Source organism: Falco naumanni, chromosome 5 (assembly GCF_017639655.2).
Source record: "Falco naumanni isolate bFalNau1 chromosome 5, bFalNau1.pat, whole genome shotgun sequence".
Lineage (NCBI taxonomy): Eukaryota > Metazoa > Chordata > Aves > Falconiformes > Falconidae > Falco > Falco naumanni.
The window spans coordinates 18318690-18343408 of record NC_054058.1 but is presented as its reverse complement, the minus strand read 5'-3'; the positions used below and the strand labels follow the sequence as shown (position 1 = coordinate 18343408).

Genomic DNA, 24719 nt, shown 5'->3' with positions numbered 1-24719 from the left:
CCGGCGTCCCCGTGCCCGCGGCGCCATCTTGGCGTAAGAGCGCGGCGATACCGCCTGGGCGAGTGGCGCGCCGAGGCGTCCCCGGGCCTGGCCACCGCCGGGAGAGAACACAGAGCCGCCCACTCCTCACGCCCGCTCTGTCGGCCTCTTACGGTAACGACCCAGCAAGCAGCGCATGCGCCCGGCTGCCGTTCCGTCCCCCCCGCGTTGCGTCACGGCGCCGGGTTCGGGCAGCGGCGCCGGGCATGGGCGGGCAGTCGCAGACCGTTGCTCGCCGTGGCGCATGCGCGTCCGCTGCCCCCCGCCGCCAGCCCCCCCCCCCGATCTGTGCCGTGCCGTGCCGGTCCATGGGACACGCGCTGTTGTTTTCTCCCTGCAGCCGGGGGGAGGCGGAGGAAGATGCCGGGGAAGCTGAAGGTCAAAATCGTGGCAGGGCGCCATTTGCCGGTGATGGACCGCGCCAGTGACCTGACCGACGCCTTTGTGGAGGTTTGCGGGAGGGGGGGGGCGGGCGGGCTCGCGCCGCGGGCCCACGTACCTGCCCGCCGCCCGCGCGGCTGCGGCACTTGCCGGGCCCCGCCGCGGCGCCCCCGGGAGCGGGGGAGGGGGTGGGTGCCGCGGGGCGCCCCGTGCTGGCTGGGCTCGCCGCGGTGACAGGTGCCGCCGCGGTCACGGCCGCGGGCGCGGAGCGCCGGGGCGCTGCCTGGGACGCTGCTGCCGCGGCGGCTCCGCCCTGGGGCGCGTTTGGCGGCCCCGGCCTCGGCCTGAGGGCGGCTCCTCGGCCGCGCCCTGCGGCGGGGGGGGCAGCCCCGCCGGGGGGGCTGCGGAACGGCAGGCAGCGCCCCGGGCCCCGCAGCGCGGGGGTGTCTATAAAGCAGTTGCTGGTGCACCCGGGCCTTCTAGCTGACAGCCGACCAGGGCTGGGGTGGCAGTTCAGCAGCGTTCCGTTCTTTCTCAGCCTGCCTTGGCTGGAAGTTGTTAATGAGTGACCCTTGTTGGTGTGACAGCCAAATGGAAACCGTCTCAGGATTCGGTAGGCGTCTTGTAAACAGGCTGGAGAAGTGGTAAAAGCGTGTTTAAGTCATTAGCATCTCTCAATATATGAAGTGCAGAGTGCTTGTACAGGCTTTGCTTTTAAGGCAAATATTAATTTTCCTATTTAAAGCATTGGAAATATGATATTTTCAGAGGATCCTTTATTGCACAAATACTGAATATCATTTGCATGTTTAAATCACTTAATTGCACCAAGAGTACCTAACCTCACCCTTCTTTACAGTCTTATAGTTAGCAGGCAATATCTAGGGCATTTTTTAGGAAGGGATTGTAGAATAAGTTATGTGATCCTTCTCTTTTGTGATTCATTATTTCCAATATGAATAACTTAAAGACTTTCAGAAATGTTCAACAGATTCAGAAATCATACTCTTAGAAGAAGCAAAGAGGTGTTTAAAAATGGCGTGCTATCTAAATGCATGCTCAAAAAAATGTTGAGCATCAAAAGAGATGCTCAGCTACTAACAGTAATTGAGGTTGGCACAATACTGGAATTTAGGAAGACAGACCATCTTTCTGGAGCTGTATAAATTGAAAAGTCTGGTAATACTGGTATAAAAAAAAGATTTGGGTTATGTAAGTCCTGTTTGGTGGGGACATCTTCATTTGGTGCTTAAAAATATGACTGACATAAGACAGACACTAAGCACATAGCTTAGGGGGACAGTAAATTGGTAATAAAGTGAAAATGTATTTCTCGCATGCCTTTTAACGGAGCTGAAATAGTACACAGTTCTGTTTTATTACATGAACGACTGTCATTTAACTTAATATTTCAGTGTTGGGTTTCAAATGTTTCATCAGTTTTTAATTTATAAAGACTTCTCTTGTAATTCTAAATTTGATTAATAGGCAGCTTACAACAAGTCTGATGTGTGCAACTAGGGGACAGAAAAAATAGGAATAGGAAATACAGTTCTCTTGAGTTTCATTTGGCCTGTTCTTATGCTTTCAGATCTCTCTTGTTGGTCTGTTGTTCTCAACGCTGCTCCATATGTGCCAGCCCTACTGCCTGAAAAGCTGTGTAGCAAAACAGATTGCGAAATTCATCTAGTTAAAGACTAGCTTAGCAAAAAAGGGAAACTTAATTTTTTTCAGAAAGATCTGTTTGCTTATCTGGGTTAATGTGCAATTTCATGAATGTCTTGGCACAAAGAAAGCTAAAGAAACGTGTAGATGGGGCCTGCTGTTTAGACAGGACTGTTATTTAGGCTCTGGGAACTACCCTTTCCACATGTGGAGTAGGCAAAGCAGCAGGTGAGATTTATCTCAAAATAAATTGAGCTTGAAACTGTTATTTTCTGTGAAAAGCTGGTGAAAACATTTACAAAACGTTTTCACTTAAATAAAATTGAAAAGCAGAAGTAATGTAAAGGTACTACTTAATTAGTAGCCTTTAATTTCCTTGTTAAATGTTCTAATATAAATCTGGCATTGGAAAAGAAAATGAGAAAAGCTTTAGAGCTCTTACTTGGCTCAGGTTATGCATGATTTGGACATAGCCAGCATGTGTGATCTGGAGCAAATTAACACATTTTTTTCTGTAATTGTGCTTCTACATTTGTACAGCGGACAGCAGCGTAGTGCTTGATTATCTCTACTAGCTTTAATGAACTAGCTTGGCTACTGAAGTTCAGTTATAGCTGCCTGGGGCTCCAGGGGAACTAATTTACTCCCCAGATAACATGTAAAAATAGGTTGGGTGGAGCTCTGGGCTGTTCCATCTTGGCAGCTTCTGGTATATAAGGTAGCTCAGTTAAAACTCGCGTCAAGTTTATTATACTGCTTTGTGTGATGACAACACATTCTGAGTGGCAGTGCTGTTAGTTTTCTGTATGCACATAGGCTGCCTCCACCTTTTGATAGGTAGATGTATTTTTTACACTAAGATTACTTAATCCTGTGTTTTCATACCACTCTGGCTTTTAACTTTTGAGCTTATTTTGGAGTAACTTCTCTTCAAAAAAGATTACTGTTCATTGAATCAAATAGGAGACCCCACCGATTTTTTTCTTTTTCTTTCTTTGGTCACAAATGCTGTAAAGAGTTCTCTTAACTGAGGTACTATGGTTGTATATACAGAGCTCAGTGGGAACTCGTAGTCCAGTTTTGCAGTGCTTTAGGCTTTTTCAATTAATTGAGTGTACTAAAGCAAGTGCAGAATCTCTTTAGAGTTGCAGTATGCACCTGTGCAAAGTAATCACCATATTACTGAAATGTATAAAATGTTTATACTTTCTTGAGCAAAAGTGTTTTAAAATTGCTATACAGTTTTCAAAAGGTAAGCCTAAATTTAGTCTCTAAAATCCATTTAGACTTTTAAAAAGAAAATGTCATTCAGAAGGCACAGTTATCTTTAACTGCAGTGTTTCCTCAATATCAGCACACTCTTTATTGTCTTCATTCATCTTGAATGAATTCAAAAACACTGCGTATTTGTAAGTGCCATCAGATACTTGCTATTAGTTGAAGTACTAATCATTTTGAGAGGCAACATTCAGAGAACTACAAGTGTTTATAAATGGCTTGGAATAAAAGCTGCAGTGAAATAAAGGCTCTTGCATTGCGCAGCATGGTTTCTTGATATATGGAGCATCACAAAAATTCAATTTCACTTTATAAAAAAACAAACAAAACCAAAAGAACAAACAAACCGCAAATGGGGTTGTCCTGAAATAGACTGCTATGAAGACCAGATGGAAATTCCTGAAATAGGCTATTATGTGGTTGACGGTGTGTTAATCAGTAGAAGTATGGAGAATATTTAGTCTTCAGTAACTGGAGGATATAAGGATATATGTAGATGCATGCATATATGTAGTCCCTCTGACCTTTTTGCCTGTATGCTTTATGGAGTTTTTTATATTTTAAGAAAGGAATAGAAAGTCGTGTTTCCCCCTTGCTGCTCTAAATTTACTGATAAGTGTTCAGCGTATTAAGATTGCAGTTAATGGAGATGGTGTCAGTCATTTTCTGGTGTATATCTGGAGTGATTTCTTAAATTTAAGAAATAAATTTGCTAACTTTACCATTGTATTTCTATATTTCTTTTATAAATTGTCATTATAGCTGATTTAGAAACTCGAGAGAACAGTAATAGGGCAAACTATCAATATTTAGATAGAATACTTTTGCTTACAGTATTTCTAAACAGAAGGCAAGGAAGGTATACCAGGTGACTTTGAATAGCCAATATAAGTGATATTTTTACTCTCATCTGATTGAGGAGGAAAAGAAACAATTTTAATAGTGGGAGAGGTTTATTGGAAGTGGTGTTGATACATGGGAAGTTACTTACTGATATATGTGAATCGATTAACAAAGCCACTCACTGAAAAAGACTTGTTGATACTATTGAAATACGTATTTGAAATTTTTGGCATGTGTAGATTTAATTATTTTCTAGATTTCTTTATTCATATTTGTTATTAATAGTTGAATGCTTGTATTTTTAGGTAAAGTTTGGAAATACAACATTTAAGACAGATGTGTATCCCAAATCACTTAATCCTCAGTGGAATTCTGAGTGGTTTAAATTTGAAGTAAGTATTTTTCAAGAGTTTGCCTGTATCCATATAGATGCTCTGATTTAGATGCCCTTAATGAAATAATTTCATTTCAGGCAGAAAATAAGTTTTGAGGAGTGAAGTGTATTTTTCTTTAAATACACATGAAGCCTTTTCAGCAAACCTGTATACAGTAAGACCTTGTTTGCTAAAGGTGTCTCATTGGCTTTTTAGAACTGTTTGTAAAGATAAAAGCTTGCCAGATTGGATCCAACTCCAGTGTTAATCTGGGTAATGCTAAAAAAGACAAAACAGGTGGAAGTGGGGGGAAAACAGCATTATGGATTAGGCTTTCAGATATCAGTATGGGTATGCTAATATATTTTTAATGGGTTAATTTTGAGTAAGAAAGTTAATAGATATTTGAAATGTTATTTTGGGTTGCAAAAACAATGCACTTGATGAAGAAAATGGAGAACTCCTATGAGAAAATTACAAAATAAAGAGCTTGGACAGCAATTATTGGACAATTTCTTTTCCATTTCCTTATGTAATAATGAGGGCACTCAGCATTTTCCTGTAATTACTTACTGCTTTCTAGGATCCAATTCAGTGTTGTCCTTTGACGTTTTGCCCTGAACAAGTACCTCATTTTTTTTTGGTTTTGTTACTACAGCTTTTTTTTTTACTTAAAAAGAAGTATGTAATGATGTTCAGAATGAATTAATTGTTAAAACATTGGAATATTTAGTAGTGGTTTGTTTATAGTGTTCTAAGATAATATCACAATGTAAACATCATTGTAAATATATGTACATTTAATGAGTGATGTAATAGCTGGTAATGTTAGAAATATTTTAAAGCGAATAGTAAGGTTAGGCAGAATATTAACACGGAACGCTTGATTATGAGCATCTCCTAATCAGAAATCCATGTTGATTTAGAAAGTAGTACTGTGGTGTTGAAGTTCAGTTGGTTTTCTTTTTTTTTTATCTTTCAGTTCCAGGGGTTGTTTTTTTTGGGGAGAGGGAGGAGTTGATCTGTGTGCACAGTTAACTCTGTTCATACAGAAGGAGGTTTTTTGACAATAACAGAACTCTCAAAATTTTATTTTTTTGCATGGAAAAATGGATTTGGGAAAGAAAAGAGCCAAACAACAACATTGGGGGGAAAAAAAAAAAGAAATTCCACATTTCAAAGAGTGGAAACACACTAACTGCTTAAGACATCGTAAGTGTGTGCGTGTGTGTGTACTTTGATCTTTTTGCAAGATCACATGTTATAATTCTGCAAACACTTACAGGAGTCATCCCATTGCATTTAGCAAACCGGATTCTTGGTTTGTAATGTTCAACACAAAGAAATTGTAGATGTCTATCTTTGTACATCTTAAAAAATATTTATTGCATTTATTTATGAAAGTGCATGTCTGAAATTACTGAATTTTTACAGTGGGTTGTATAAAATGTCTTGTCTTCTTTTAAGCCGTTGAGCAGTTTGGAAGGGTGAGAGCACCAGTAATCGTAACTTCAGAGTAGAATAGTCCTCTGAGATGCTTTATCTTAAATTTTCATTTTTTTATGAAAAGTGTTTATTGTGGAGGTGGGTAGACAACCTAGGGAATGTGACTTGAAACAAATTGTAGCATTTTAAGATGTGTGATCGCTGTAATTTTGCTTTCCTGTTTTTCTCCCAGTGATTACTCTGCTTCCAGGATCTCACCTGTCTGTGAAGGGTAAAATCAAAATAAGTGAATGTGTTGTTTCGATACAGAAAATCAAAATTATGGATTTATGTGTGTCAGGTCACCGTACATAATTAACTCTCCTATTTCTTTCATTTGTTTTTCAGCAGTGTGTCCCTGTATTTTTTTTTAAATGCTCAGATTCCATGTTAATATTTGTTTCTAGGTAGATGATGAAGAGCTACAAGATGAACCTCTTCAGATCACCGTTCTTGATCATGATACCTACAGCGCTAATGATGCCATTGGCAAAGTGTACATAGATATTGATCCTTTGCTGTATAGTGAAGCAGCTACAGTTATTTCAGGATGGTTTCCAATTTATGATACCATTCATGGTAAGATTTGCTAATTTAAAAGTAAAACAGTGTTGTTTGAGATGTAATCTGCTTCTTACAATCTTCATTTCTGTAAGCTGTCTTCAGAAATTTGTAATAATTTTAGCCTTGGGACCTAGGAAGCTGCTTTTCTGGCAGTTTTTTTCCTTATTTCTGGCATGAGAAAATTTCTGGCATAGTAGTTCAGGCTAGTGCTTGGCAGAACGCCTTCCACAGAGCTTGTGACAAGTGGAAAAAAATCTTCACATGATGTTTAAAATAGTTACTGTGAAATTTAGATTAAAAAAAAAGACCCAAACGTACCGTTCTAATTACCACCTGTTTACTAAAAGAATAAACTTTTGTTGAAGTCAGTTGGGATGTGCCTTCCTAGGTTGTGGGATAAACTTCATTTGAGATGGAGGGACAGGGTGTGACATATCTTCAACATAAAATACAGGATGAAATTCCTTTTCACTGCAGAAGGTACTGTCAGTGCTAGGTAGATTTCATCCAAATGTCCTGAAGGTATGAGAAAATGAAGTTAATGATATTTTTGCCTTTGATTTTAATGAAACACAGCTTTGGTCCCAGAAGGTCGAGGTTAGTTTACAGGAATTAGCTTGCTGCTTGCATACCTTATTGCAGAACATCTGTGTGGTTGTCATTACCACCCTTGTTCAGTATCCAGTATGCATTAAATGACCTAACTGTGTTAAAAGCTAATCATGAATTGTTGTATGGAAATAATTAATGGTATTTACTAGATGATCGGCATAACTGATGAAAAGTATTTTTTTACATTTAGAACAGTTATACTGAAGGTGTTTTTTCTGAGAAATAATACATGTTTTCTTACCCTTTTATTCTAGTCCCATCTTTCTATTGTATGTTTTCTTTTGAAGTTAAATTAGGGGAATACTTGTCTCAGGATGTGTACAACTTGCATGTCAGAGTTAGATTTTCTGTAATTTTCTAGATCTGTTATTATTTCACAGCTTTTTTTCTATTTAACTAAAATTAGAAGTCTTATGTTTTCATGCTTATAGCAGTAGATTCTAATTATCTTCATCTTTGGCAAACATTAATTGGTGCTTCCTAAAAAAACCCACTGTTGTTTATAAATTTTTATTAAATTTTTTTTTGTTTTGCACCTCAACATGATTATCCAAGAAAATATATGGGCCTGAGGCATTTCCTGTTATAGTAACTGAAGATTTCTTTCTGTTGTGTTTTGGAAGATAGAATCTAGCTGACTATTGCAATATTGTCAGACTCAATTACAGATCTGATGTTTTTATTTGAGTGTCATATATTTAAGTGATAAACGCTTCTGAAGATATTAGAGATCAGACTTACCAAGAATTTTAGTCCTCAATATGTCAGAACCTGTAATATGTGAAATGATTTTGTTACTGGATGGGGAAGAAGAAGAAAAAGCTCAGAATAGGGAAGTAGAAAAATAAAAAAATGGCTGTGTTGAGGAAATACTTCGTTATTAGTAAGGTTTAATTGAGGCCAAAAATTAAACTTTTGTCTAAAAAGTCTGTAATACCTTATTTTTTTATACATTTCTTCTCATAGTTAAAGTGTTTTACAGACATTTACTGTGCCACTTTGTGGTTCTAGAAAGAGCCATAAATTTTCTCATTGGATTCAGCTTTGGAGACTAGCTTTACTGTGATTTTGAAAACATTTTAGGGAGAAAATTTAAAATCTTATTTGGTGTTGGTCAGAGCTTTTTGATGTGGACAGGACTCCAGTATCAAGACATCTGTATTCAAGTGAGTTTGGGAATATTTCTTCCACTTATCTATTGGGACAGTCATGGTACTTAGATACTGATTTTATACCCTTCCTGCACTGATGGTACAGGGCAAAGGAGCAGAGAGTCTGCAGCAGAGGCCACTGCAGTATCAGGCGGCTAATGGCTTCTCTTTTTCCCAATCCTGTCTTACGTCTGAAACCCTGTTCATTGCAGCAGGTATTTGAGGACTGTTGCTTGCATAGCTTCAGCCTCAAAGGCTGAACTAGAAAATTCCTCTGAGACACTGTCTCTGCAGCAGACCTGAGAGGCAAGGAAGTATCTTCCTGCTCCTCTGGCCTAGGCTAGAATTAACAGGTGAACTGCCAGTTGAACCGAGTGGCTCTAGCAGGGTTATAGTACATTCTTTGCAGAAAAACTAACTCATGGGTAGTAGAAAGTGCATTGATTACTAATAATAGGCAATAATTAGTAGGGCTAGTTTTGTATTTGTTTGTGATACATCTTCTCATTTTTCATGTCTTTTATTAATAGGTATACGCGGGGAGATCAATGTGGTGGTGAAGGTAGATCTCTTCAACGATTTAAACAGATTCAGGCAGTCATCCTGTGGAGTCAAATTTTTTTGCAGTAAGTAGAGGAAAAAAATTCATTTGAACAGAAAATTTCCCCTCCCTTCTTTCTTTCTTTCCCTATTCTGTCAGTTTCTCTTCTTTCAGCAGCTCATTGTCTAAGGCCAGTGGAGATTACATTGAAGCCAGTAGTAAATGCAGGAAATTTAGTTTGTTTGGTTTTTTTTTTAATAATTTTTTACTTTTCATATTTCAAAACAATGCAAATAAGTTATTCTCTGCTTTTCCTAAGTTGCATTTCAGTGCATATGCATATACTCACTGTGTTATTTTGGGTGTATATCCTGTTAAAGAAGCACAAAGTGGAAAGGTTTCATAATGGTACGTTGTAACTGATACACTGGACGGTTATTGGTGTTCCAGGGTCTTCCAGAACAAAACTGCTTGGATATGTCCACATTTTACAGAAAATAGTGTGGATTACTTTCTGGAATTGTTCATGTAACTGTTATGTGTAATTTCATGGGGTTTTTTGGAATTCTTGGCTCATAGACTCATGCCTTCCACTTTTGTATTTTTTTTAACAGCTACATCTATTCCTAAGTGTTACAGAGCAGTAATAATTCATGGATTTGTGGAAGAGCTTGTGGTTAATGAAGACCCAGAATACCAGTGGATAGACCGAATTCGTACACCAAGGGCATCGAATGAGGCTAGACAAAGACTTATTTCACTTATGTCAGGTATTAAACATGTAGACTGTAGAGGTTACTGCTGCTTTTAAAACTAGCATTTAAACAAGTGACTTGCTTAAGACAATATTGTATATGATTTTTGGTATTATGTTTATTTTTCAGTTCACAGTGTCTTCTGTTTCTGAAGGTTCTGTTGTCCTTACTGATGGCCAGTATGGCTGACTGTTTTGTTTTTTTCTTTTCCTTTGTGGTGAGGCCATGCTGCTGTCTAATTTGTTGGGGTTTTTTAGCAAGGTTAAAGAAACCTGTGGAACATTCTCAAAGATGTTCTTAACCCATTTGAAGAGTATTACTAGAATTTTGACGCAGTTAAAATATAAACTACTCCACCGTCTGTGAACTCTTTGAAGTATGTGAACAAATAGACACCATCTCAGATACAGTGTGTGTTAACACTTATCTTACTCATCCCATCTTTTTGAAGTCAAGATTGGTTCATTGCTTCTCAAGCATACTTCTGTATTGTCTTGCCTCACTTCTGCAGGATGTACCTGCAGTTACTGAAGAGATCTGCTTAGAATCAGTTGATGTTTCCACTGTATCAAGTATCTTCACAGATAATTTTTTGCATTTGGTTTTTTGTATTACTGATGCTTATGAACAGCAGTTGTGAACTAAGATCCTCCTGTGTCAGTGCCAACAGAACAGAACAAAACACCCCTGCTCTAGGACTTGCACACTAAGACGAGCCAATTGATAGAGGTGGACAATATTGAAAGTCTAAGAAATACAAAGAAATGATGAAAAATAGCCACTAGAATGATAGGGAGTGGTTTAAGTTCTCTAATGGGCTCTTAATATTGTCAGGTTTCTTATAGATACAGCTGTATTTTAAGGAAGATACTGAAAAAAAGTGAGTTGGTTTTTGCAAGCATGTATCTTTAGTAAGTGGGGCAACATAAGAGAGATAATGGAGATGTTACTTGGTGTCTGCATTAGGAAAGCCGACACATTTGAGGAAAAATGTGAAAAAACCAATATTGTCATAACTGACATGAATTCACTTTTTATGAAGTTTTTAATGTAGGTTCTGTGGTGTGTCAGTTTACAGGATTAATGTTTGCATATCTCTTGCCTTGCATAAATAGTGAAAATGGATAAAGTAGCACATGTGCAAGTATTCTGCTACATTTTATTAATATTTTTATTCATGGCAGTGGTTAAGAGGCAAAAACTCAAAAGACCTCATAACAATACTGCTTCATGTCATGTAACATAATGCTTCACATTGCCATCTTTGTTACTGTTGGCCATATCTAAAGAATCCTGAAGAAATCTGTAGCTTCTGAGAATGACCCAGGCTGTTTCATAGATCTCTGTCATACTTACTATGTGTTATAGATGGAAGAAAAGAATTCAGTCTCAACCTTGGCTTGAACGAAATCCATAGCAATTTTCACTCAGCTAGAAACTTTCATACTCTGCTTCAATCTTAGAGATTTTTCGAGACCAGTACAGGCATAATTTCAGCCTCTGTTAAGAAATTTGCAGTGGGATCCTGTTCTGGTAATGTTAAGACCAAGCTTCTAGGAAGCAGTAGTGGTAATCTCATTCCACTTGATTTCATAGCATCATTGACATTGGGACTGTTGTGCTATCTTCTGTGACAGTGAGGCTTGTCAGTTTGTTAATGGAGAATTTTGGAAATATTTCATCAGAAGGGAGATGGCATTTTCCACCTAGTATTACCAAGGCTATCTAACTACATAGATCAATGAATTTATTTTTTTTAAAACATTCTGCTAAGTAAGCATCTATGGCAGACCATTGTCTTACAGTTATAGTCTTTCAGTCTTTGTGTGCAACTAATACAAAAGAAGTGGCGGTCTTGTTTGCAGCGATTGTGTGGTATATTTATTATGGTGTTCTGTTTATTTGGTGTTAAATTTTGTAGATGAGGCTGCCATATTAAACAGTATTAATTTAAAAAGAGTGAGAAGTATGAATGAGGTTGAAACAAGCTTAAGTAAATTTGTAAATAAAAAAAATATAGATGCTTATCCACGTGGATTTCAAAGATGTTGCATTGTTCTGAACTGGGTGAAGGAGTATTCAGAAACTTGACATGTGTTCCAGCACACACCTTGACCATATCTGCCCCCCCGCCGCTGCCGCCAATTAAAAAAGGGAAAACCTAATGAAAAAAAAAAAACTGAGAAAAACATTTCTGAAATAACATGTTGTTTTGGCAATCAGATAGATTTGGAGTAAAAAGGAAAAAAAGCTGTGCAAATTATGAATATCACACTGTGTTACAGGAGACAGAGATTGTGACCAGCTGCTTGGCATAATATTGTAAGATTTGGATCTATTAAACTGTTTTACTGATGTGGTTGGCATTTCCAAAAAAAAGGCCGAAGACCACAAAAGAGCATAGGGAAAGTTCACTACAACTATGAGCTCTTTACCCTCTGTTTTTTAGGTGAACTACAAAGGAAGATTGGCTTGAAGGTGCTTGAAATGAGAGGAAATGCTGTTGTTGGTTATTTGCAGTGTTTTGATTTGGAGGGAGAGTCTGGACTAGTAGTGCGAGCCATAGGAACAGCCTGCACGTTGGATAAATTAAGTAACACATCAGCGTTTTTACCTGCATGTAACTCCCCATCCAAAGAAATGAAGGAGTAAGTATGAATTACGAGTTTGTAGGGAAACGAGTTTCATCTCTCTTTTCGTATTCATTCAGTTTTACATAATCAGTGTTATTTATTTTTTTCCCCAGAATTTGTTTTTCTTTTGTAGTTTTATTTGTCTGCAACTCAGTTTATATTCCACAGTTTTGAAATGTTTTAGGTTGGTTTACTTAGGTTATTTCTTTAGAAGCTGGAGCAGTAATCCTTACTTAATACGGCTTTTTTGAATTTCTGTAGCAATGGTATTATGTATCCTTGGGTTGTGATCCACCAATTTCCTAACTAATAATTAGTTCTGCTTTGACTCTTGTGTTTGTACAATAAATATTTTTGAGGGCTGCTTATGATATACTTTCTGTTCAAGATTTTCCAAGTTCAGTACAATCAAGTTTGAGCGTTTCTGCTGAGCATATAAGAAAAGATACATTTTGTCAGTGATTTAGAGAATGACCCTGGAGTAGTCTTTTTTTTTTTGGTGATTTGCTTTTTTTCTGTTGCAGAATAAGTAGGGCTATTGCAAAACAGGTAGTTGAACAGTGTACTTGCAGAGAAAACATTTTATGATGAGAGGTAGAATTTCTTGATCTTTAGTTATATTTACTGCAGCACCAAACACATTAAAAATGCAATTTTTTTAATGTTTGTACAAATAGAAAAATACTTGCAGTCATCTTTGAATTGTTACTACTTTGTTGCTTGGATAAATTTTTCTGTTTGGTAGAGCAATCCAATTTCTGGAAGGAAAAAACAGCACCAAAAAGCGTACTACTAATGCTGTGTTTCCAGAGGTATTACTTGAATTAGCCATTTTCATTAACTTAAACTGTTTTGTCATTACAATAGTAATTGGGTATTTTTGTCATGTAGGCATCAATATGCTCTGACTTCTCAAAATTACTGGTTTCTATTTCATATCATAGCTTGTTTACTTGTCTTAATTTTAAAAAAATGCCATCAAAAGAGCTTTTGGATACAATGCAGCATAAAATAACAGTGGTGATTTAAAAAAGAAAAACCAGAGGTGGACCTGGTAACTACTAATTTAAAAGGCATTCCTAAATAAATCAGTAGCTTTCACTCTGAGCAAAATGTTGAAATTCTACCCCCCAAGTAATCCATGTTCAGCTTGGTGGTGGATATTGTCAGAATCATTGTCCCTCAGTGCAAAAAATGGGAATGTTTCTCAAATCATCTAATACTTCTTATTCTTGGCTTTACTAACTTGATGCCCTGTTGCCAAAGATTCACGTTCATGAGCTAGTACTTAAGCCGTTCCTTTCTCTCTTTTTATTTCATCTGGACTCTTGCATGCTAGGAATTTAAATTCTTAGAGTCTGCTTAAAGTAAGAGATCTCCTCTAGCTAAACTTCCCTGAAATAATTTATAACATAACTTTGCAACCTGTTTGTATGTATTGTTTTCTTTTCTTCCACCTTGGCTGCAAATTCTCTCAGGTCTCCGCTGGTTCATCCGCCAAGCCATGGATGCCGCTCGACTCACAACAGCCCAATTCACACTGCTACTGGCTCACGACTTACTCAGAACTTCTCTGTGTCTGTTCCCACTCTCATCTACACTGGTACGAGACTGCTCAGACTCAAGAGCTGGGGAGAGGCAGGCCACAGGCACAGTGGTCGCAAAGTGCAGGCAGGCAGGCAGTGTAGGCAGGTACCACCCATCTTTTCTCCTCATTTTCTCATGGAGACACCTGTTGTCAGTGAAGAACTACCCTGTGTGCAGCTGCTGAAATAAAGGCAATAGTTTCTTGAAAATGCATCAGTCTCTTCCACAAAGTCACACTCTTCATTTCTTTTTAACATGCTTACTTCCTACGAAATTAAAAATAAGTTGATATATCTGGGGAACATTCATTATTTTACAGTTATTGGAGGAAATAATGTTTTGATTGGAGTTCATAATTGCTTTCAAGAATAATTCAGATATGGTATTTAGGTTTTAAAGTGGTTGTAGGAAGGTTATGTGCCATTTGTGGAAGAGATGGTTTTAGATATCAGGTAAGTCAATCTGTGCATAAGTGAACTGTTTGTCAATATAGTTGTTCCCGTAAAGATTCTCCTCTTTGCTCTGTTTTTAGCTGTGGCATGCTGCTGATGCTATAGGATAAGGAAACATATTTTTTTTTTCCTTAAAATGCATATGTGTGTATATACATAAATGTACGAATATGTATAAACACAAATATAATTTGAAATCATTTTTTCTTTATTAAACTAACTCAAAGCATTGTGTATTTGACCAGATTTTTAAGCCATAAACGGTTTTCAATTTCTTATTTTGCATATATATAATTTTTTTGTCACATCTCATGCCTTTCATTTGGCTTAATTGTTTCATTGTAGATTATCAGCATCTATCTGTAGAATGCTGAATGGGTAAAACAGCATTTCTTTGCCGCTGGCCTCATCCCCAGTCTCGCACCTAAGGAATAGCTGCTGGCCCTGCCCCAATCCCATCCTGGTGTTTGGATCATGCTGCTGTCAGCCAGGTCCTTTGGCACAGGATTACTGAATATGTTTCCACCTTCTTCTGGCAGGATTCCCTTCAATGAAGATCCCAATCCCAATACTCATTCATCAGGACCCTCCACCCCTCTGAAAAACCAAACCTATTCCTTTTCACCTTCCAAGTCCTACAGTCGACAGTCCTCTTCTTCTGACACAGATTTGAGTTTGACACCCAAAACTGGTAAGGCGCTTCCACCCACCTTTTTTTTTTTTATTTCTGTTTCTCTTTTTATATTTTCATTCAACCCCTTTTTGCTTTTTGGCATTTAAGTTATCAAAATGATGTGGAAATTGGAGACTTCAGATATCACGCCTCAAGCTTGAAGAGGTTTCACTAGGGTGAAAATTTAAATCCTGCCTATATTTCCACTCTTCCGGATAAAGTTAAAATGACATCTGTGACACAACTGTATTCAAGTCAAAATAAAACATCTCAGCACATTAAGGGAGTCCAAAGTACTTGCCTTTTTCTTATTTCCTCCATTTCATATTACAAATCATGGGAGTGCATTTCTTACCATGATACGTTAAGGACAGTGTTACTAATATGTAGTAACCTTCAAGCCTAATGTGTTGTACGATAAGTATATTGTATACATTTTTCTGTGATTTTTAACTCCTTTTTGCAAATGCAATACTAGAAATGTAGCAGCTGCTGTCTTTTTTTTATCTCCTTGGCATATGGAAATGGCTATACATTTTGAAAGTGAATTAAATTATACTCCAGCCATCTTCAAAAAAGCATTTTTCTTTCTTCATTGGTCTATCATTATTTCTTCGACTTGTTTTCTCCCTCCTTTTTTTTCAGTCTGTGGTTAGAATCATGTCAGTAATGTCAGCACAGCTCAAAGAATTATTATCTGTTTATTCTCCATTTTGTGACCAGTTTTGCTACTGTAGGGCAAAATATTTTGCAGAATTGTTTATAAAAGTTTGGTTGCCTTTTAAATGCTGTTTTAAGTTGTGGTATTTGAAGCTCAGAACGTTCTTGTCTCCATCTAATCTAGAAAACTTTTACGCATATTGAAGTAGTTGGTTCAGCTTTACTTGATAGCACCCCTTGCAATTATTTTTTCAAGCTGACAAGTTAAATGTTGCCTTCAAATGCAGTTCTAGTAACTATTTTAACTAGTTTATTCCCTAGATATCTGTTAAAAAATATTCCCAATTAGGAAGATGTCTTAGTACTGTCTTCTTTGCCCTGTTTTTAAAAACACGAGCAAAAGGACACTTTTTTTTTTTTTTTTTTTTTTTGTTCTTTTGTGTAAGTGGTGAGTGTTCTGTGGGTAACCTGTGGTGGTCCCTTGTTTAAAGGACCTAGAAATATAACTGGTTGCTTTTTATGCGGGAGAACCACAAATTCATGTGTTTGGTTTACTGAATATTTGAAAACCTGTTTCTTTTGGTCAGATTTTCCTTGGTAAGGATTGTGTTGTATTAAGAATTTAAATGTAACATACATGGTCATCTTTATAGATGTAAATGTTCTGAATTCACGAAGGTGGCAACTCGTTATGAATTTGTAAAGTTTTAAAGCAGCAACCTTATATCGTTCCTGGTGATGTTCTGTAGGTGAATGGACCCTCTCGTCTTTAGTCGTCAGTTCATTCAGAACTGAAGCAGATTGTGTAATTGGTACCTCTTATTTTTAGGCATTTTTCAAGTATATAAAGATACTTTTTAGCTATCTTTTTAGTGTTAAAGTTAACGGTGGGCATACTTTCGCTTGCTAGCACTCTTTTTGGCGGCTTTTAACTCTGCTACTGAAGCTTGTCTAAAGAGGATTTGCTGGTTGCATTTAAAAACTCTGTGTCTTGATGTGACATACTAGGTTTTGAATTTTAATAGCATAAAAGGACCGTACCTCTTGAGTCATTTGTTTTACCTTTTACCAAAAATTCGATGATGTACACAAGATACTTCCATAACATACTAAATTCAGTATGTTGTTTTTAACAATTCACTGTATATGTTTAGACATCTGTTTTCATTTCCTAAGACTGTTACTGTGTTGGAATATTTCAGTATGAATGTTGGTGATGCTAGTTTTGGAAAAAAAAAAAAAAAAAAGCAAACATCTCTCATGACACATTAAACATCAAATTTGACATACTCATTACTCAAGATTGGCTGATGTGAGAAATGAAGTATTTTCTGATGTTTTTGCAGTACAGGTTGTTCCTCTCTTTCTCAGTCAGGTATCTAGTGTGTTCACATGTTTGAGATGGAGACTAACCTGGAAAAAGAGTGCAGATACCACAGTTTCACAATATGAGTAACTAAATACAGGAGATTGAAACTTGGATCTGCTTAAGCATCTAGTTTTCAGTAGCTCCAAATCAGGATCTTAGTGTCTTTTATAAAATACAGTTGTGTTTGTGTTATCCATTCTCATCTGTATCTGGTCTAAATATAAGGGGAAATTATTCTGTGCTGAGAAAGCTTGTTTTGGTTTGAAATTGGACGACTTCTGTGAATAGTGATATTTTACGCCACTGCAAACTAAGAGAATATCAAACTGACAAAAAACGTGACATTTTAATCAGGTGATACATTTTGATGTGACATAGTATATGTTTGGAGGAAATTGAGAAGGTCAGAACTCCTTTTCTTTGTGGGAACTTAAAATTCTACGAGATTTATAACTCAAAGTCATAAAGCAAATCCATGGCTTCTCTGGAAAATAACTTTTTGTACCTAAATAATGAAAGCAATCAGATTAAGTGTGTGAGAAGACTTTGTTATTTAGCCTTTACTCCATAGTATTTGTTATCAAATTTTGCAGAAAATTTAAAATAAATGTTAGATTACCATGACTTTTAAAGAAGTTAATTTCAAACTAAAGTTAATCAGGTCATTATTTTTGAGAATATGCTTCTCATTCACATTGTGGAACTGTATTGTCATTCCATTTCTTTGTATGTTGAGAAATAATTTAGCAGTAAGTGCTGGTTCATTTGGAGAGAAAAAAAAAAAAGGCTTCATTTTGATTTCTTCCGTCTGTTTCTTTAGTCATCTTCTGAATCTACATCTCTTTGTCTCTATTACTTTCCTCCACAGCACCTTCCCCACAGGGACCTAGGATTTTCCTGTTTCCCAGCTCCCCTACACTCTCTTGTGATTCCCCACATCTTAAAAAGTCCTGTCTCCTCCTCTCGGGGTCTAGCCTTAACCCTCTACACTCTAGCCATGTCAGCCCAGTTGTTCTGAGGAAAAGTGTTTCTTTCACTGAAGAGCTGCTTCTGGCTGCTTCTGGTAGGATCAATCTATTCTGGCCTTTAATTAAACTTTTAAGAAAATGTTGTTGTTACTTAACATAGGGGCATTTAACACACAGCCTTCTATAACCTTTTGTTTTTGTTCAGTTAGCCTCTGAAAACTGCTGGCTACATGACTATTCATACCATCTTTCACCTCTGCCCCAGAAACATTAAACAGCTTCAGGGATTCTTAAGGATTTGAAACATATGTAGTTTATGCTGCAGAACTTTATCCTTTACCCTTGCAAAGCTTCCTTTGGTAATTGGACTAAAATTCTGGGGTTTTTACCCCCCCTTATTGCTTTCAGTTGTTCCTATATTTTGCATGGAACAAGCACTTGCTCATTAATACATTCATAATTTATTGAAATAATGACTATCAGGTGGCTAGCTTTTTAATCTTTTTAACAAAGCCTGTACAAACTTTTTATTTGTACTGCCTCCTTTTCCATTTCACTGACATGCATTATTTCACAGATTTAAATAGTTGATACTACTGCTTTTTCTGTAGAAACTCTTTTGATTAGTTTGTATTTCTTTGAGTTTGTTTCATGTCCAGTATTTATGCTGTTTGTCTGTATTAAATATTGTATAGTCCCTGACAATGATATTTAGAATCAATGCCAAATAGTAAAAGCAATTTAATCTTGTTTAATGGGACTATACAGATACTATTTTTGTTTCCTTATCCAAGAACAGCTAAAAATATTTGTTAAAAATTATACTATTTTAATATTTAATTATATGGTAATGATAGTCTGGTAATTCTTGAAAATGTTAGAAATGAATTAACATATATTATTAAGTCTGGTGTTATTTCCAGATCTGGTTAAAACAGATAACTGCACTTTGTATATGTACAATCTCATTCATGTTTATTAGATGCTTGATCAGAAGATAAAACTATCAAGTTATGTTAAACTAGTTACAAATTCTGTAAAAAAAAATCTTGGCTTCATTCATAACTGTTTGCACTGTGCTGTTTGTATTTCATCCTGCTCCTGACACTTTTTTTTTTTAAAAAAAATAATCCTGTGATTTCCTGTACAACTTAGGTGTTTATTTTTGCTTTGTCCAGTTAGCACTAATGGTTTTAGATAAAAGAAATACCAATGATAGTATGTTTTCAGGCATGAAATATTACCAAGAAAATCTGATTCACCAGCATTGTGTTTACTTTAGGAAAAACACAATCTTGGTATGTGTTTATTTTTTTTACTTTTGTGATTTCTAACCACAGAGCAGATAACATTTCATACATATAACCTGCATCTTGACACCACTCAGTTAAGCGTACAGTTCCTTGGATAACAGTTAATTCAATAGTGAAGGTATTTGTGAATCTAAAACTTTCCATCTCTTCAGAAAAGCTCCTGTATTGGGGAGGTGGGTGTAAAACATATGGGAGTAAAATATATGAAAGAAAGAAAGAAAGATAAAATTACCCATATTATGCAAAATTGGAGTTTATTTCTTATTTTCATTTTACAGATAATCTGCAGGTTATGCGTATGCAAATATAGTAATCAGTGTGGCAGTTTTAAATGCTGAGCAGTAGTCCTTAGTTTTTTGGAATGAATCAGATAAGTGAATATTTCATTGCATAGATATTAAAGAAAATTAATCGGTAATTTTTTTCAGTTTATATTTCAAATCAAAGGATTTGCATTGCTTTTCACTGCTGTAATTATGTGTATAGTCTCTTCCCAGTGATTAGGAAAGGTGGTTTAGTTATTCTGAAACTTTGAGAAAGCCTGATTGTTACTACTTTTTAAAAAAATTATGATAGTAGGGAGAGATACTTGACTAGAGTAATCTGTCAGAGAATCATTGTTCAACAGTGTGGACTTAGTGGTGATTATGCAGCCCTTTTTGGTAAGGGCTGAAAATCTGATGATGTAGAAATCTGTGAAAAGCAGAGGAGGTAGATGTATATTGAAACCATAGGCAAAACTCCACAATAGTAACAAGAAAAAAACCTACAAGTTGTGTGTCTTAGGAAAAAAGCACAGATCTTTAAGTCTTTGTATATTGAAGGTTTTTTTAAATTTTATTTCAGATTGATAGCAGAAAAATATCTTAATTTTTTTTGGTGTCCAAATGCTAAAAGAACACCACTAGTCGTGTGAAAACCAAACCCCAAAACAACCCCCCCCTGCCAATTAAACTGTGATGCTCAGCATTTTTTTCCCTGAGAATTAGAATTATGGGAATAATTTGACTGTTTTCAATGACTATTTTATATATTTTTAAATCAAAGTTTGATTACAAATTATAATATGTTTCTTTGAATGTCATTTGTACTGATACTCTTCAGGAATGGGCAGTGGGAGTGCTGGAAAAGAAGGGGGTCCGTTTAAAACTCTTTTAAGACAACAGACTCAGTCGGCTCTGGAACAAAGGGTAAGGCATTTTATACTTACAACTTCTGATCTAGTAAAGTGAAAATCTAGTTTGTAGTAAATTAAGTGGTTCCTTGCTACTTTCTGTTTAAATGTGTGTATAATTTTTAGGTTTTTACTGCAGATGTTAGAAGTTGAATAGCTCTTTTATACACAAATTTTAATATATTACTAAAGAAGTAAGAAAAGTGGAGCTAATAACTGTAATGTGCACAGCACTGTAATCACAACACACAGTGATTACGGTTGGTGTTACAAGAAATAGTTACAGCGAAAATTACTGTTCTTTAGTCTCTGTTACTGATGCATGTGTAAGGTAAACTCTTTATTATCATGTATTTAGTTAAGTTTTTACAGAAGCCAAATTCAGAAACATTGGAATAGATTTAAAGAAGGTGAAAATCCCAGTTATAATTGTGAAAACTTTCAATTTTGAAAAGTAGTTTGGTGCATAACTTAGCCTTCGATCTACTACGTGGTATGGTGTGCATGTAGCCTTTAAAAACTGGTAACTTAAACAAGCCCTAAACAAGCTTTATAGATTTACAGTTCTTTTAAGAACCTCTATAGGACTAAAAATGCTATCTGTTATTATGCTGAATAGGCTGTATAATAAAAACACTTTTTTTAATTCTTTGTGTAAATTTGGAATGCGTGCTTGCAACTTTTTTGATAGATTATATACTGATTTTGTCAAAATGTTATTAATGAGCTGTCTTGAAGGAAGAAATATGACTGCTTTGCAATTTTGAAATAAATTCTAGTTTAATTACAGTTTCTGACTGTCTGAACTACTTACGTAGAACCCTATACGTTTGTTGAAAACAAAATCAGCGACATCTGTAAAATATAAGTGAATAGCTAACATTTTGAGTAAGTGGATGATTCTCTTCTCATTTTTTGTGTTATCCGTTGCTAAGGGAGGATCGCCTCATAGGTTCTGTAGAAGGCGGGTATGTTCCAAAACATTGTGTGACACTTTTTGTAGCCCTTTTTTCTTGTATTGAGGATTTCAAAACAATTATTTGAAATATTTTGATTTTCTTTTTTTGTGAGGTTCTTCAGATTTCGTTGTAATCTTGTTTATGCAGGTTTTTTTAATACTTGTTCTGTTATTTTAAGAGCATTTATCAGATCGGCATATTTTTGCTTACTTAGTATTTTGCATGTTGATACATTTCAATTACAATTTTAATTTCTCTTTAAATAAAAATCCATGGCTATTTGCTTTTAATGTTTTAGTTTGAAAAACATGCTTTAAGAAGAGCCTTTTCTCTGTTTACCTTTGATTTTGCTAGCATTTCAGACATTTCATGGCTGATCTATTACTTCCTTAGGAAGCTTTTTAGAAACAATTAGGAATGTATATTAAGAGCACTTGATGTATTTTTAGAGCTTGAATTATTAGCACATTGTTTTTATAAGGCCTGTATATTGTCTAGTGGGAAAAAAATACCGTAAAATAGGATGATAAAATGTTGGGTCTGTTGATGATGATTTAGCAATCATGCAGACTGTGAATTGATACAAAAGCCACGTTCATACTGTCTTTCTGAAAACTTCATATTGGATGTGTTTTTCCTGTGGTTACCTCTTAGGGTTACCTTAAAGTTGAGTTACTTACATAGAATGAATAACACAAGGGTTTTTATTTTGATATTGCACATGTAAATAGGGCACTGTAGTTACTTGTCTGAGTTAGGGTAGCATTTATTTGGGAAAACAAAGAATAAATTCAGTATGTATAATACATTTCAGTTATGTGTTAGATATTTAGTAAGTTCTTTTGAGTATTAGCTCAGTTTAATTTGGTATATGGTAATGCTAAGGAATGTTTAAACGAGTTCGTTTAACTGTTTGTCTCCACAGCTTTGTTTTTTGATCAAATGTGGTTTTAATGTGTTCCTTAAATAACTCTAATTGCAAACCAGAACAGATTTTGTTGGAAGGCTAATATTACTCAATTTCTTCCAGTAAAATACACCAGCTGTGGAAAACTCATACATATGTTATATTTTACATTAGTATATTTTTAGAAATTCACAGGGTGAATGTTGATAGCAAATGTAACTATAGCACAGTTATCTTTGTGTATATTTCTATCTATAAATGTATATGCTCTATTTCCGTCAGGGGGCAAATGTGAGCTTACTTTACACACAAAAATTAGCTTGCATTTTTGTAGAAATGGCCAAATGCTGCCCTTAATGGTATTTTGTATCTCTGTTGGCTTCAACTTGGACAATTGCTGTTTATTCCTCCATGTCTGCATTCTGCAAGTGCTTGAGAGATCTTTTCTGCTGCCTTTTCAAAATGGAGATCTGTTGATCGCCATCTCTGAAGAGCACTGCTAGATAACTGTTGTGTTAGAGCGCAGTTCTCTGTGTGATTCTTTTGGCTGAAACGCTGACTTAAGCAACTTTTCTTTCTTGTGACTTCTTGTTACTATCCAGCCCATCCCCTCAGGTCAGCTGAAGAAAAATTTTAAGGTTGTTTGGTCACCTTGTGAGATGGCACAGTAAATGTGTTTAGAATAAAAACAATTTAACCAGGAAATTATCATGTGGACTAGTTCTCTACTCTGGTTCAGCCCTAAAAGCTCTATGAACATACCTGAGCATTACAAGCATTATCTGAGGGAGTGGTACGATGATGGCAATGAATGAATGGCTGGAAGAGAATATGAGAACTGCTTCAGCCGGCACTAACACCAGATGATACGTGTGTGTAGCCTTGTTCCATGTGCTTTTTCATTATTTTGTGTGTCTGTGTATGAAATGTATGAACAGAAGAATACTGGCAATACATGTATGTGTATGCACAAACATTTTTTAAGTATTGTATTAAACAAATATTCATGAGGATTTTATTTAACCTTATCAAGCTTTCCTGAAATGCCAACTATGAAATCTCTATGTAGTTGCAAGGATTAAAGCAGTAACAGTTCTTTCAGGGTCTTTGCAGTCAAGGGACTGTGAAATGTTGCAGTGAATTGGCATTGGTAAAATAATTAACCATCTTCAGTTGTAGCGTGGAAACTTTTAAGTTTCATCATGTCTCCTCACACACGGGAATACTCTGCTTGCATCACCTTGAGTTAGTTCCTTGCACATTGCAGTAATAGAGATTTGTGATACGGAAGTACTGCATCTGGTTCTGACGGGATTTCTGTTTCCATGCAATAAGTATAGCTTTTATATTTTTGAATTGAGGCTGGAAATTGTTTTTGAGTAACGTAATGCTAAAAACCCTAAAACTTATAAATGAGCTTAAAAAAAAGAAAAAAAAAAAGGGGTGGGGTGGGGAGAAAGCCATCTTATGAAGTGATGCAATTCCATCTGCATCAGAATGAATGAGACATTGTTAATGGGAGTATGTCAGAACGGTTCCATGAGTCAGTTACCCAGACTTGTCTGTGGCTGAAATTAACTGATAAGACATAGGTCTAATTTTAAGATGTATGATAATATAGGCTTGCAAGTATCGATATATTGGCAGAGATGAAACTATGTTAGTAGTTTGAAGTTTTATGCCTGGTTTGTAGGGTAGAGAATCAGGCAAACGAAGTCTGAATATGTTAGAATTACTTGCAACCTTATGAAAATGAACAGAAACAGAAGGTAATTTCTGAATCTCAATATAGATTAAAAAGCATTGGATTTGTTTATGCTTGAGAGCATGGAGTATCACTCACTTTGTTCACTACGTACTGCTTTAGTACAATGTAAGGGTGAGTATATATATGTACGTATAAAATACAAATGTAGTATAGTTTTAATGGAGTTTCATATAGGTGGTATATGCATACACTGATTTCTGTACTTCTGGGAAAGCAAATTATTTTTTAAGTCATTAATGTGGGATAACTGTATTCAAGGGACAGAGCAAGTATGTTACATATTGAATGAGTGTAATGGATACAGGGACAAATGCTACCAGTACACTTTTGACTCACTGCACAGTTGATATTACAGAGCCACAGTGAAAGAGGGTTCTAACAAAGTGCTGATGTACTGCATTTTTTCTATTTTTTGGCATGAAAAACTTACAGAAAAGTAGTTCAAACTGTGTTGTAGTCAGAGCTTTCTCAACCGTTCTGATAACCTGCAGTTAGAACCTTTCTGGAGCCCTCTCTAGAGATCCATCCGTGCTCCTGAAGACAGATTAGTCAAGCAGATTTGCAGAGT

At 36.3% G+C, this 24719-nt stretch overlaps 1 protein-coding gene across 23 annotated transcripts in view; it reads left to right on the top strand.

Annotated features, from left to right (window-relative positions):
• Positions 1 to 292: 292 nt before the first annotated feature.
• Positions 293 to 24719, top strand: part of C2CD5 (C2 calcium dependent domain containing 5) — a 67268-nt gene continuing 42841 nt past the window's right edge. For 5 of the 23 annotated variants that reach the window (XM_040595872.1, XM_040595873.1, XM_040595871.1 and 2 more), the window contains exons 1-10: positions 293 to 489; positions 4512 to 4598; positions 6473 to 6644; positions 8923 to 9018; positions 9548 to 9703; positions 12138 to 12336; positions 13067 to 13133; positions 13800 to 13924; positions 14900 to 15051; positions 20448 to 20533. In XM_040595872.1, the coding sequence (XP_040451806.1) occupies positions 400 to 489; positions 4512 to 4598; positions 6473 to 6644; positions 8923 to 9018; positions 9548 to 9703; positions 12138 to 12336; positions 13067 to 13133; positions 13800 to 13924; positions 14900 to 15051; positions 20448 to 20533 (1230 nt within the window). In that variant the 5' untranslated portion in view covers positions 293 to 399. Of the gene's footprint in view, positions 490 to 4511; positions 4599 to 6472; positions 6645 to 8922; positions 9019 to 9547; positions 9704 to 12137; positions 12337 to 13066; positions 13134 to 13799; positions 13925 to 14899; positions 15052 to 17930; positions 18126 to 20447; positions 20534 to 24719 lie in introns of those variants that run through there. The other 18 variants (XM_040595887.1, XM_040595885.1, XM_040595883.1 and 15 more) reach the window with 7 other exon arrangements.